This window comes from Convolutriloba macropyga, chromosome 7, assembly GCF_964194025.1.
Source record: "Convolutriloba macropyga chromosome 7, txConMacr16.3, whole genome shotgun sequence".
NCBI lineage: Eukaryota > Metazoa > Xenacoelomorpha > Acoela > Convolutidae > Convolutriloba > Convolutriloba macropyga.
Window position 1 is genome coordinate 46,010,701 of NC_134474.1, and position 13,909 is coordinate 46,024,609.

The 13,909-nt window shown below is 35.7% G+C and overlaps 1 protein-coding gene across 3 annotated transcripts in view; it reads right to left on the reverse strand.

Annotated features, from left to right (window-relative positions):
* The window catches only part of LOC142342909 (coiled-coil domain-containing protein 112-like), a 116,517-nt gene that overhangs the window by 42,827 nt on the left and 59,781 nt on the right, over nt 1–13,909 (reverse strand). For 2 of the 3 annotated variants that reach the window (XM_075394576.1, XM_075394578.1), the window contains exon 5: nt 707–852. In XM_075394576.1, the coding sequence (XP_075250691.1) occupies nt 707–852 (146 nt within the window). Of the gene's footprint in view, nt 1–706; nt 853–4,524; nt 4,671–13,909 lie in introns of all 3 variants that reach the window. The other variant, XM_075394577.1, reaches the window with a different exon arrangement.

Genomic DNA, 13,909 nt, shown 5'->3' on the forward strand with positions numbered 1-13,909 from the left:
GAAGAATGAAAACAGCCTCGAGAAGTCCAGAAAATACACGAACATGTCGAGAAAACGGCAAACAGAGCCAAAGTAAAATTGTTCGACGAAGTAAGATAAAAAGATAAAAAGAGGAGCGCTATGATAGCCCGCTGAGAAGATGAGGGCCGCTATAAAAAATTCCAAAGACAAGGATTCTGTTCACTTCAGATTGCTTTGATGAACAATTGCTGTTCACAAGTACTCAGAGAAGAATGAAGGAAGAAGAAAACCAGCCTAGAGAAGTCAAAAAATTTATGCTTAATATCGAGAAAGCTGCAAAATGAGGTTAAACAAACATAAACCAACTAATGTCAGAAGAATTGCCCCCGCCTGAATTCGCATTAACCCGCCGCAATCGGGCCCTTAACAGGACTTTTTTCTGATATGCTGCAACCGGCTTTATGTTAGCAACATGCTTTAATTCGGGTTGAGAGCAATAAAGATCACTCAAAAATAAGAACGAAAGCGTGAAAAAGTCACTTGAGAAATCAATGACTGTTCTAGAAGAAAGGCGCAAAAACGGTCAAGCGAAAAATTTGCAAAAAAAGACCAACACGTTTACAATAATTGCTATCAACTTCGTTCAAGAGCATTTGAAAACAATTGTTATTCGACGAAGTAAACAAAAAGAACCGCTACAATAGCCAGTTGACAAGATGAGAGCGGCTTTTAAAAGTTTACTTGCCTAATTCATGAGCTTTATTTTTCATTGCCTGCTCTCTTTCTTGATCTTTGTGTTTTCGCCACTGAGTGATTGCATATTTCTTCTTATCTCCTAGTTCCTGCATCTTCCGAAACCAGTCGAAATGTTGCTCGATGTCTTCCAGCGATCTATAAACAATGTCAAAACTTAGTGTTAATATACTTAATGTTATTATAATACTTAGCAAACTTGCTGTTTTGAGAACTCTGCAAGACTGCTTAACATTAGAACAAAAATTGGTTGTTTGCGGGCTCGATTGGCCTCTAACTTTCTACCAAACCACAAAATAACGAAAAACTAAGAATGTGAAATATTTTTACAAACTGAAAGGAGTAACTTAAAAAAAATATTTTAAGCCAATTGACGACTCATGAAGGTAAAATATTTAAAAGTGCGAGAAAAATAAAAAAACACTGGCAATCCAGTTCTGAAGATATGGGTAACACGTATTTTAAAAAGCCAACAAATTCCCGAACCTATGGATTGTAAACAGACAGAGCACCAAATCGATCAAGAATATATGGATTATAAAAAGACAGCACCAATAAAAAAATATGGGATAAAAAAAGACCACAGGATTATAAAAATTTTTCAAAATATGTTTCTGAGAGCAATGAAACATAACGTAGGCCGAGTGGCTGTCAAACGACTGCTGTGGGCGCCATTCTATTGCAGCCAACTTACATACGCCACGTGTTTATTTTGTCGGGTAGGCTACAGTTCTTCATGGACCACAATTAAGTCGTAAAATGCAAACATGAAACCAATCTATTCGCTGTGTTCATTTAGTAGTAAACAGCCACCAGCGGAGTTCACCAACCTTTAATTTGATATGAGGCGATCAGGATCACGAAAAACAATTGGCTCTGAAAATTCCAAAGACAAGGATTCTGTTCACTTCAGATTGCTTTGATGAACAATTGCTGTTCAAAAATACTCAGAGAAGAATGAAGGAAGAAGGAAACCAGCCTAGAGAAATCAAAAATTTAATGCTTTATATGAAGAAAGCTGCAAAATGAGTTTAAACAAACATAAACCAACTAATGTCCGAAGAACTGCCACAGCCGGGATTCAAATGACCCAGCCGAACGGGCCCTTATTTCTGCTATGCTACAACCGGTTTTATATTACCAACATGCTTTACTCGGGAGTGAGAGCAATAAAGATCACTCGGAAATGAAGAACCAAAGCATGAAAAAGTCACTTGAGAATTCAAAGGATGTTCTAGACGAAAGGCGCAAAACGGTCAAGCGAAAAATTTGTATAAGAAAGACCAACACGTTTACAATAATTGCTATCAACTTCGTTCAAGAGCATTTGAAAACAATTGTTATTCGACGAAGTAAACAAAAAGGAGCGCCATAAAAGCCAGCTGAGAAGATGAGGGCGGCTTCTAAAAGTTTACTTGCCTAAGTCACTAGCTTTATTTTTCATTGCGAGCTCTCTTTCTTGATCTTCGTGTTTTCGCCACTGCGTGATTGCATATTTCTTCTTATCTCCTAGTTCCTGCATCTTCCGAAACGAGTCAAAATGTTGCTCGATGTCTTAGAGCGATCTATAAACAATGTCAAAACTTAGTGTTAATATACTTAATGTTATTATAATACTTAGCAAACTTGCTGTTTTGAGAACTCTGCAAGGATTCTTAACATTAGAACAAAAATCGGTTGTTTGCGTGCTTGATTGGCCTCTAACTTACTACCAAACCAAAAAAAATGAAAAATTTGAAAAAGTTACTTTTTATCTGTATAATAGATTTAGGGAAAATTGTTTACTTTAAATCGGCGTCTTTGTTAAAGTTGTATTCCTAGTCTAAAAAACAGAAAATTAAAAATGTCGGCGTTAAGGTCTTCTGAAGGAACATAGTGCTGCTGAAGTAAACGCGAGCACCCAGTTCAACAATCTTATTGGCCTCTTGGACTAAGAAAAAAAGTAAGCATCATAACTTTGAAAAATCGCAAAAAGCGCTGAAGTCTATAAACCATTTTCTATTTTGTTCGTTTTCCAAACAATGTTTTATTTTGAACTCTTTCCAGCGACAAAAACCTTTTTCAAGTTCAATTATTGCTGGATCTGCACCTCTAAGACGGATGTCCAGCAAACATCACGTGTACGATTTTTGATTCGAATTATCACGTGGCTATTGGTTTTGTAAAATTTTACAGTCGTATTGTTCTCCCTGATGAGAAACTAAAGAATCAAGAAAGTTTTCTCAATTTGAGTTTAGACGATGGATGTTTCTCAAGAGCATTTGAAAACAATTGTTATTCGACGAAGTAAACAAAAAGAAGCGCTATAATAGCCAGCTGAGAAGATGAGAGCGGCTTTTAAACGTTTACTTGCCTAATTCATGATCTTTATACTTCATTGCCTGCTCTCTTTCTTGATCTTTGTGTTTTCGCCACTCAGTGATAGCGTATTTCTTCTTATCTCCTAGTTCCTGCATCTTCCGAAACCAGTCGAAATGTTGCTCGATGTCTTCCAGCGATCTAAACACAATGTCAAAACTTAGTGTTACTATACTTAATGTTATTATAATACTTAACAAACTTGCTGTTTTGAGAACTCTGCAAGACTGCTTAACAGGAGAACAAAAATTGGTTGTTTGCGGGCTCTATTGGCCTCTATCTTTCTACCAAACCACAAAATAACAAAAAAATTAAGAATGAAATTTTTTACAAACTGAAAGGAGTAACTTAAAAAAACATTTGCAGCCAATTGACGACTCATGAAGGTAAATTACTTAAAAGTTCGGGAAAAACAAAAAATACTGGCAATCCGGTTTTGAAGATATGGGTAATACATATCTTAAAAAGCCAACAAATTCCCGAACCTATGGATTGTAAACAGACAGAGCACCATAACGATCCAGAATATATGGATTATAAAAAGACAGCACCAATAAAAAAATTTGGGATAATATAAAGACCACAAGATTATAAAAAATTTTCTAAACATGCTTCTGAGAGCAATGAAACATAACGTAGGACGAGTGGCTGTCAAACGACTACTGTGGGCGCCATTCTACTGCAGCCAACTTAGGTACGCCATGGGTTTATTTTGTCCGGTAGGCCATATTTCTTCCGATGACGTTAATTGAGGTCATAGAACACAATTAGTCTTAAAATGCAAGCATGAAACCAATCTATTCGCCGTGTTCACTTAGTAATAAACTGCCACCACGGGAGATCATTAGCCTGTAATTTGATATGAGAGCGGTCAGGATCACGAAAAACAATTGGCTTTGAAAAGTCCAAAGACAAGGATTCTGTTCACTTCAGATTGCTTTGATGAACAATTGCTGTTCAAAAGTACTCAGAGAAGAATGAAGGAAGAAGGAAACCAGCCTAGAGAAGTCAAAAATTTTATGCTTAATATCGAGAGAGCTGCAAAATGAGGTTAAACAAACATAAAACAACTAACGTCAGAAGAATTGCCCCCGCCTGAATTCGCATTAACCCACCGCAATCGGGCCCTCAACAGGACTTTTTTTCTGATATGCTGCAACCGGCTTTATGTTCGCAACATGCTTTAATTCGGGTTGAGAGCAATAAAGATCACTCAAAAATAAGAACGAAAGCGTGAAAAAGTCACTTGAGAAGTCAATGACTGTTCTAGAAGAAAGGCGCAAAAACGGTCAAGCGAAAAATTTGCATAAAAAAAGACCAACACGTTTACAATAATTGCTATCAACTTTGTTCAAGAGCATTTGAAAACAATTGTTATTCGACGAAGTAAACAAAAAGGAGCGCTATAATAGCCAGCTGAGAAGATGAGGGCGGCTTTTAAATTTAACTTGCCTAATTCATTAGCTTTATTTTTCATTGCGACCTCTCTTTCTTGATCTTTGTGTTTTCGCCACTGCGTGATTGCATATTTCTTCTTATCTCCTAGTTCCTGCATCTTCCGAAACCAGTCAAAATGTTGCTCGATATCTTCCAGCGATCTAAACACAATGTCAAAACTTAGTGTTACTATACTTAATGTTTTTATAATACTTAGCAAATTTGCTGTTTTGAGAAATCTGCAAGGATTCTTAACATTAGAACAAAAATCGGTTGTTTGCGTGCTTGATTGGCCTCTAACTTACTACCAAACCAAAAAAAATGAAAAATTTGAAAAAGTTACTTTTTATCTGTATAATAGATTTAGGGAAAATTGTTTACTTTAAATCGGCGTCTTTGTTAAAGTTGTATTCCTAGTCTAAAAAACAGAAAATTAAAAATGTCGGCGTTAAGGTCTTCTGAAGGAACATAGTGCTGCTGAAGTAAACGCGAGCACCCAGTTCAACAATCTTATTGGCCTCTTGGACTAAGAAAAAAAGTAAGCATCATAACTTTGAAAAATCGCAAAAAGCGCTGAAGTCTATAAACCATTTTCTATATTGTTCGTTTTCCAAACAATGTTTTATTTTGAACTCTTTCCAGCGACAAAAACCTTTTTCAAGTTCAATTATTGCTGGATCTGCACCTCTAAGACGGATGTCCAGCAAACATCACGTGTACGATTTTTGATTCGAACTATCACGTGGCTATTGGTTTTGTAAAATTTTACAGTCGTATTGTTCTCCCTGCTGAGAAACTAAAGAATCAAGAAATTTTTCTCAATTTGAGTTCAGACGATGGATGTGTCTCGCAGTATTTCTCCAGTGCATTTTTCACATAATTCAAGCTCATCGATTTAACAGGTGTGCTGGGCCCATGGCTCAAGAAATCTCTTTTGAAGTATGACAACAGTCTGGCTCCTAAGTAATCATTCCACAAGAAAAAACCGCGATTAGCCCTGTTAGACATGTAGCAATACATGAAAAGTAGCAATCCTTCGTGTTAAAAATTATTTAAAAAATAAAGAAAATCACAAGGTGATTGATTTTTGCGAAAAAACTGCTGAAGTCTTAAACTCTTATGTCTGTCAAAACCAGAAGATTTAACTTGTCTATTAACTATTTTCTACATTGTTCGTTTTCCAAATAGTACTTTTATTTTGCGAACTCTTTCCAGCAACAAAAAACTTTCAAGATCATTGTTGCATCTGCACCTCTAAGACGGATGTCCAGCAAACATCACGACGATCATTGGTAGGCATTGTCACGCGGCCACTGGTTTTGCAATATTTTATGGTCGTGTTGTTCTCCCTATTGAGATAAAAACTGTGATAAAAGTTTTTAAAATTGAGTTCCGAAGAAGAATGATTCTCGCATTATTTCTCATCGCAGGATTTTTCACAAAAATCAAGCATATGGATTTAACAGATTTGCTTGGACCATGGCTCAAAAAATAGCCTTTGAAGCTTGAAAGCAAATAACCTCATAACTGAAAACTCCACAAGCAAAACGGCAATTAATCCTGTTGAACAGTTAGCAATATATATAAAATAATTACGTGTTATAAATTAGAAAACAAAAATCAAGAAAAGGTGGGCTTTTGCAAAACAATACTGAAGTTTTAAACACTTCGGTCTTTCAAGATCAAAAGATTCATCTTATTTAAACCACTTTCTCTATTGTATGTTTTTCAAGTAGTACTTTTATTTTGAGAACTCCTTCCAGAGACAAATGAAATTTTTTGAGTTCATTTATTGCAGCATTAGCACCTCGAAGACGGATGTCAAGTAAACATCACATGTAAGCTCATTGATACGAAATGTTGTGACCACTGCTTTCGCAGAATTTTGTAGTGATATTGTTTTCCCTGCTGATATAATAAAGACTGCCATAAAAGTTTGTTTAAGTTGACTCTCGACAAAGGACGTGTCTCGCAGTATTTCTCATAAAAGGACTATTCGCGTTCATTCATTTTTCGAGTTCATTTATTGCTGCAACAGCACTTCTAAGACGGATGTCAAGCAAACATCACATGTATGCTCATTGATACGAATTATCACGTGACCACTGGCTTTGCAAAATTTTATAGTCGCTTTGTTCTCCCTGCTGAGATAATAAAAACTGCCATAAAAATCTCCTTAATTGGAATTCCGTCGAAGGATGCTATGTCGTAGGATTTCTCATAAGATTTTTTCACAAACCAAGCTTATGGATTTAACAGATGTGCTTGGACCATGGCTCAAGAAGCCGCCTTTGAAGGATGATAACAAACCGCCTCCTAACTGAACACTGCACAAGCAAAACGTCAATGAGCCCTGTTAGAAAGGTAGCAATACATGTAGAAAAATTTCGTGTGATAAATTTGGAAAATGAATAAGAGCGTCTTTGCAAAAAAAATACTGAGGTTTTAAACACTTATGTCTGTCAAGATCGAAAGATTTAACTTGTAAACAATTTTCTCAATTGTTTGTTTTTCAAGTAGTATTTTTGTTTTGATAACTCTTTCCAGTGACAAACGAATTGTTCGAGTTCATTTATTGCTGCATCTGCACTTCTAAGGCGGATGTCAAGCAAACATCACGTGTATGCTAATTGATACGGATAATCACTTGACTACTGATTTCGCAAAATTTTATAGTCGTATTGTTCTCTCTGCTGAGATAATAAAGACTGTCATGAAAATTATTTTTTAAGTTGAGTTTCGACGAAGGATGTTTCTCATAGGAGGATTTTTCACAAAGCAAGCTTATTGATTTAACAGATGTGCTTGGACCATGGCTCAAGAAACCGCCTTTGAAGCATAATAACAAACTGCCTCCTAACTGCACAAGCAAAATGGCAATGAGCCCTGTTAGAAAGTTAGCAATACATGCAGAATAATTTCGTGTTATAAATTTGGGAAATAAATGAAGAAGAGGTTGGCTTTTGCAAAAACTACTTAAGTTTGAAACACTTATGTCTCAAGATTAAAAATTATAACTTATCTATAAACTATTTTCTCTATTGCTTGTTTTACAAGTCCTACTTTTATTTTGCGAATTCTTTCCAGTGACAAAATGGTTTTTTTCGAGTTCATTTATTGCTGCATCAGCACTTCTAAGACGGAGGTCAAGCAAATATCACGTGTATGCTCATTGATACTAATTATCACGTGACTACTGGTTTTGCAAAACTTTATAGTCGTATTGTTCTCCCTCCTGAGATAATAAAGACTGTCATGAAAATTTCCTTAATTGCAGTTCCGTCAGAGGATGCTATGTCGTAGGACTTCTCAGAAGAGCATTTTTCACAAAGCAAGCTTATGAATTTAACAGATGTGCTTGGACCATGGCTCAAGAAACTGCCTTTGAAGCATGATAACAAACCACCTCCTAACTGAACACTGCACAAGCAAAACGTCAATGAGCCCTGTTAGAAAGGTAGCAATACATGTAGAAAAATTTCGTGTGATAAATTTGGAAAATGAATAAGAGCGTCTTTGCAAAAAAAATTACTGAGGTTTTAAACACTTATGTCTGTCAAGATCGAAAGATTTAACTTGTAAACAATTTTCTCTATTGTTTGTTTTTCAAGTAGTATTTTTGTTTTGATAACTCTTTCCAGTGACAAACGAATTGTTCGAGTTCATTTATTGCTGCATCTGCACTTCTAAGGCGGATGTCAAGCAAACATCACGTGTATGCTAATTGATACGGATAATCACTTGACTACTGATTTCGCAAAATTTTATAGTCGTATTGTTCTCTCTGCTGAGATAATAAAGACTGTCATGAAAATTATTTTTTAAGTTGAGTTTCGACGAAGGATGTTTCTCATAGGATTTTTCACAAAGCAAGCTTATGGATTTAACAGATGTGCTTGGACCATGGCTCATGAAACCGCCTTTGAAGCATGATAACAAACTGCTTCCTAACTGCACAAGCAAAATGGCAATGAGCCCTGTTAGAAAGTTAGCAATACATGTAGAATAATTTCGTGTTATAAATTTGGGAAATAAATGAAGAACAGGTTGGCTTTTGGAAAAAACTATTTAAGTTTGAAACACTTATGTCTCAAGATTAAAAATAAAACTTATCTATAAACTATTTTCTCTATTGCTTGCCTACAAGTCGTACTTTTATTTTGCGAATTCTTTCCAGTGACAAAATGGTTTTTTTCGAGTTCATTTATTGCTGCATCAGCACTTCTAAGACTGAGGTCAAGCAAATATCACGTGTATGCTAATTGATACTAATTATCACGTGACTACTGGTTTTGCAGAACCTTATAGTCGTATTGTTCTCCCTGCTGAGATAATAAAGACTGTCATGAAAATTTCCTTAACTGCAGTTCCGTCAGAGGATGCTATGTCGTAGGACTTCTCAGAAGAGCTTTTGTCACAAAGCAAGCTTATCGATTTAACAGATGTGCTTGGACCATGGCTCAAGAAACCGCCTTTGAAGCATGATAACGAACCGCCTCCTAACTGAACACTGCACAAGCAAAACGGCAATGAGCCCTGTTAGAAAGGTAGCAATACATGTAGAAAAATTTCGTGTGATAAATTTGGAAAATAATGAAGAGCGTCTTTGCAAAAAAAATTACTGAGGTTTTAAACACTTATGTCTGTCAAGATCAAAAGATTTAACTTGTAAACAATTTTCTCTATTGTTTGTTTTTCAAGTAGTACTTTTGTTTTGATAACTCTTTCCAGTGACAAACGAGTTGTTCGAGTTCATTTATTGCTGCATCTGCACTTCTAAGGCGGATGTCAAGCAAACATCACGTGTATGATTATTGATACGGATTATCACTTGACTACTGATTTCGCAAAATTTTATAGTCGTATTGTTCTCTCTGCTGAGATAATAAAGACTGTCATGAAAATTATTTTTTAAGTTGAGTTTCGACGAAGGATGTTTCTCATAGGAGGATTTTTCACAAAGCAAGCTTATGGGTTTAACAGATGTGCTTGGACCATGGCTCAAGAAACCGCCTTTGAAGCATGATAAAAAACTGCCCATTAACTGCACAAGCAAAATGGCAATGAGCCCTGTTAGAAAGTTAGCAATACATGTAGAATAATTTCGTGTTATAAATTTGGGTAATAAATGAAGAAGAGGTTGGCTTTTGCAAAAAACAACTTAAGTTTGAAACACTTATGTCTCAAGATTAAAAATTCTAACTTATCTATAAACTATTTTCTCTATTGCTTGTTTTACAAGTCGTACTTTTATTTTGCGAATTCTTGCCAGTGACAAAATGGTTTTTTTCGAGTTCATTTATTGCTGCATCAGCACTTCTAAGACGGAGGTCAAGCAAATATCACGTGTATGCTCATTGATACTAATTATCACGTGACTACTGGTTTTGCAAAACTTTATAGTCGTATTGTTCTCCCTGCTGAGATAATAATGACTGTCATGAAAATTTCCTTAACTGCAGTTCCGTCAGAGGATGCTATGTCGTAGGAATTCTCAGAAGAGCATTTTCCACAAAGCAAGCTTATGGAATTAACAGATGTGCTTCGACCATGGCTCAAGAAACCGCCATTGAAGAATGATAACAAACCGTCTCCTAACTGAACACAGCACAAGCAAAACGGCAATGAGCCCTGTTAGAAAGGTAGCAATACATGTAGAAAAATTTCGTGTGATAAATTTGCAAAAGGATGAAGAAGAGCGTCTTTGCAAAAAAATTACTGAGGTTTTAAACACTTATGTCTGTCAAGATCAAAAGATTTAACTTGTAAACAATTTTCTCTATTGTTTGTTTTTCAAGTAGTACTTTTGTTTTGATAACTTTTTCCAGTGACAAACGAGTTGTTCGAGTTCATTTATTGCTGCATCTGCACCTCTAAGGCGGATGTCAAGCAAACATCACGTGTATGCTTATTGATACGGATTATCACTTGACTACTGATATCGAAAAATTTTATAGTCGTATTGTTCTCTCTGTTGAGATAATAAAGACTGTCATGAAAATTATATTTTAAGTTGAGTTTCGACGAAGGATGTTTCTCATAGGATTTTTCACAAAGCAAGCTTATTGATTTAACAGATGTGCTTGGACCATGGCTCAAGAAACCGCCTTTGAAGCATGATAACAAACTGCCTCCTAACTGCACAAGCAAAATGGCAATGAGCCCTGTTAGAAAGTTAGCAATACATACAGAATAATTTCGTGTTATAAATTTGGGAAATAAATGAAGAAGAGGTTGGCTTTTGCAAAAACTACTTAAGTTTGAGACACTATGTCTCAAGATAAAAAATTATAACTTATCTATAAACTATTTTCTCTATTGCTTGTTCTACAAGTCGTACTTTTATTTTGCGAAATCTTTCCAGTGACAAAATGGTTTTTTTCGACTTCATTTATTGCTGCATCAGCACTTCTAAGACAGAAGTCAAGCAAATATCACGTGTAAGCTCATTGATACAAATTGTCACGTGACCACTGGCTTTGCAAAATTTTAAAGTCGCATTGTTCTCCCTGCTGATATAATTAAGACTGCCATGAAAGTTTCCTTAATTGGATTTCCGTCGAAGGATGCTATGTCGCAGGATTTCTTATACGAGGATTTTTCACAAAGTACGCATATGGATTAAACAGATGTGACTGGACCATGGCTCAAGAAACCGCCTTTGAAGCATGATAACAAGCCTCCTCCTAACTGAACACTGCACAAGCAAAACGGCAATGAGTCCTGTTAGAAAGGTAGCAATACATGTAGAAAAAATTCGTGTGATAAATGTGGAAAAAAAGGAAGAGCGTCCTTGCAAAAAAATTACTGAGGTTTTAAACACTTATGTCTGTCAAGATCAAAAGATTTAACTTGTAAACAATTTTCTCTATTGTTTGTTTTTCAAGTAGTACTTTTGTTTTGATAACTCTTTCCAGTGACAAACGAGTTGTTCGAGTTCATTTATTTCTGCATCTGCACCTCTAAGGCGGATTTAAAGCAAACATCACGTGTATGCTTATTGATACGGATTATCACTTGACTACTGGTTTTGCAAAATTTTATAGTCGTATTGTTCTCTCTGCTGAGATAATAAAGACTGTCATGAAAATTATATTTTAAGTTGAGTTTCGACGAAGGATGTTTCTCATAGGAGGATTTTTCACAAAGCAAGCTTATTGATTTAACAGATGTGCTTGGACCATGGCTCAAGAAACCGCCTTTGAAGCATGATAACAAACTGCCTCCTAACTGCACAAGCAAAATGGCAATGAGCCCTGTTAGAAAGTTAGCAATACATGCAGAATAATTTCGTGTTATAAATTTGGGAAATAAATGAAGAAGAGGTTGGCTTTTGCAAAAACTACTTAAGTTTGAAACACTTATGTCTCAAGATTAAAAATTATAACTTATCTATAAACTATTTTCTCTATTGCTTGTTTTACAAGTCGTACTTTTATTTTGCGAATTCTTTCCTGTGACAAAATGGTTTTTTTCGACTTCATTTATTGCTGCATCAGCACTTCTAAGACAGAAGTCAAGCAAATATCACGTGTAAGCTCATTGATACAAATTGTCACGTGACCACTGGCTTTGCAACATTTTGAAGTAGCATTGTTCTCCCTGCTGATATAATTAAGACTGCCATGAAAGTTTCCTTAATTGGAATTCTGTCGAAGGATGCTATGTCGCAGGATTTCTTATACGAGGATTTTTCACAAAGTACGCATATGGATTAAACAGATGTGACTGGACCATGGCTCAAGAAACCGCCTTTGAAGCATGATAACAAACCGCCTCCTAACTGAACACTGCACAAGCAAAACGGCAATGAGTCCTGTTAGAAAGGTAGCAAAACATGTAGAAAAATTTCGTGTGATAAATGTGGGAAAAAATGGAAGAGCGTCTTTGCAAAAAAATTACTGAGGTTTTAAACACTCATGTCTGTCAAGATCAAAAGATTTAACTTGTAAACAATTTTCTCTATTGTTTGTTTTTCAAGTAGTACTTTTGTTTTGATGACTCTTTCCAGTGACAAACGAGTTGTTCGAGTTCATTTATTGCTGCATCTGCACTTCTAAGGCGGATTTAAAGCAAACATCACGTGTATGCTTATTGATACGGATTATCACTTGACTACTGGTTTTGCAAAATTTTATAGTCGTATTGTTCTCTCTGCTGAGATAATAAAGACTGTCATGAAAATTATATTTTAAGTTGAGTTTCGACGAAGGATGTTTCTCATAGGAGGATTTTTCACAAAGCAAGCTTATTGATTTAACAGATGTGCTTGGACCATGGCTCAAGAAACCGCCTTTGAAGCATGATAACAAACTGCCTCCTAACTGCACAAGCAAAATGGCAATGAGCCCTGTTAGAAAGTTAGCAATACATGCAGAATAATTTCGTGTTATAAATTTGGGAAATAAATGAAGAAGAGGTTGGCTTTTGCAAAAACTACTTAAGTTTGAAACACTTATGTCTCAAGATTAAAAATTATAACTTATCTATAAACTATTTTCTCTATTGCTTGTTTTACAAGTCGTACTTTTATTTTGCGAATTCTTTCCTGTGACAAAATGGTTTTTTTCGACTTCATTTATTGCTGCATCAGCACTTCTAAGACAGAAGTCAAGCAAATATCACGTGTAAGCTCATTGATACAAATTGTCACGTGACCACTGGCTTTGCAACATTTTGAAGTCGCATTGTTCTCCCTGCTGATATAATTAAGACTGCCATGAAAGTTTCCTTAATTGGAATTCTGTCGAAGGATGCTATGTCGCAGGATTTCTTATACGAGGATTTTTCACAAAGTACGCATATGGATTAAACAGATGTGACTGGATCATGGCTCAAGAAACCGCCTTTGAAGCATGATAACAAACCGCCTCCTAACTGAACACTGCACAAGCAAAACGGCAATGAGTCCTGTTAGAAAGGTAGCAAAACATGTAGAAAAATTTCGTGTGATAAATGTGGGAAAAAATGGAAGAGCGTCTTTGCAAAAAAATTACTGAGGTTTTAAACACTCATGTCTGTCAAGATCAAAAGATTTAACTTGTAAACAATTTTCTCTATTGTTTGTTTTTCAAGTAGTACTTTTGTTTTGATGACTCTTTCCAGTGACAAACGAGTTGTTCGAGTTCATTTATTGCTGCATCTGCACTTCTAAGGCGGATTTGAAGCAAACATCACGTGTATGCTTATTGATACGGATTATCACTTGACTACTGATTTCGCAAAATTTTATAGTCGTATTTTTCTCGCTGCTGAGATAATAAAGACTGTCATGGAAATTATATTTTAAGTTAAGTTTCGACGAAGGATGTTTCTCATAGGAGGATTTTTCACAAAGCAAGCTTATTGATTTAACAGATGTGCTTGGACCATGGCTCAAGAAACCGCCTTTGAAGCATGA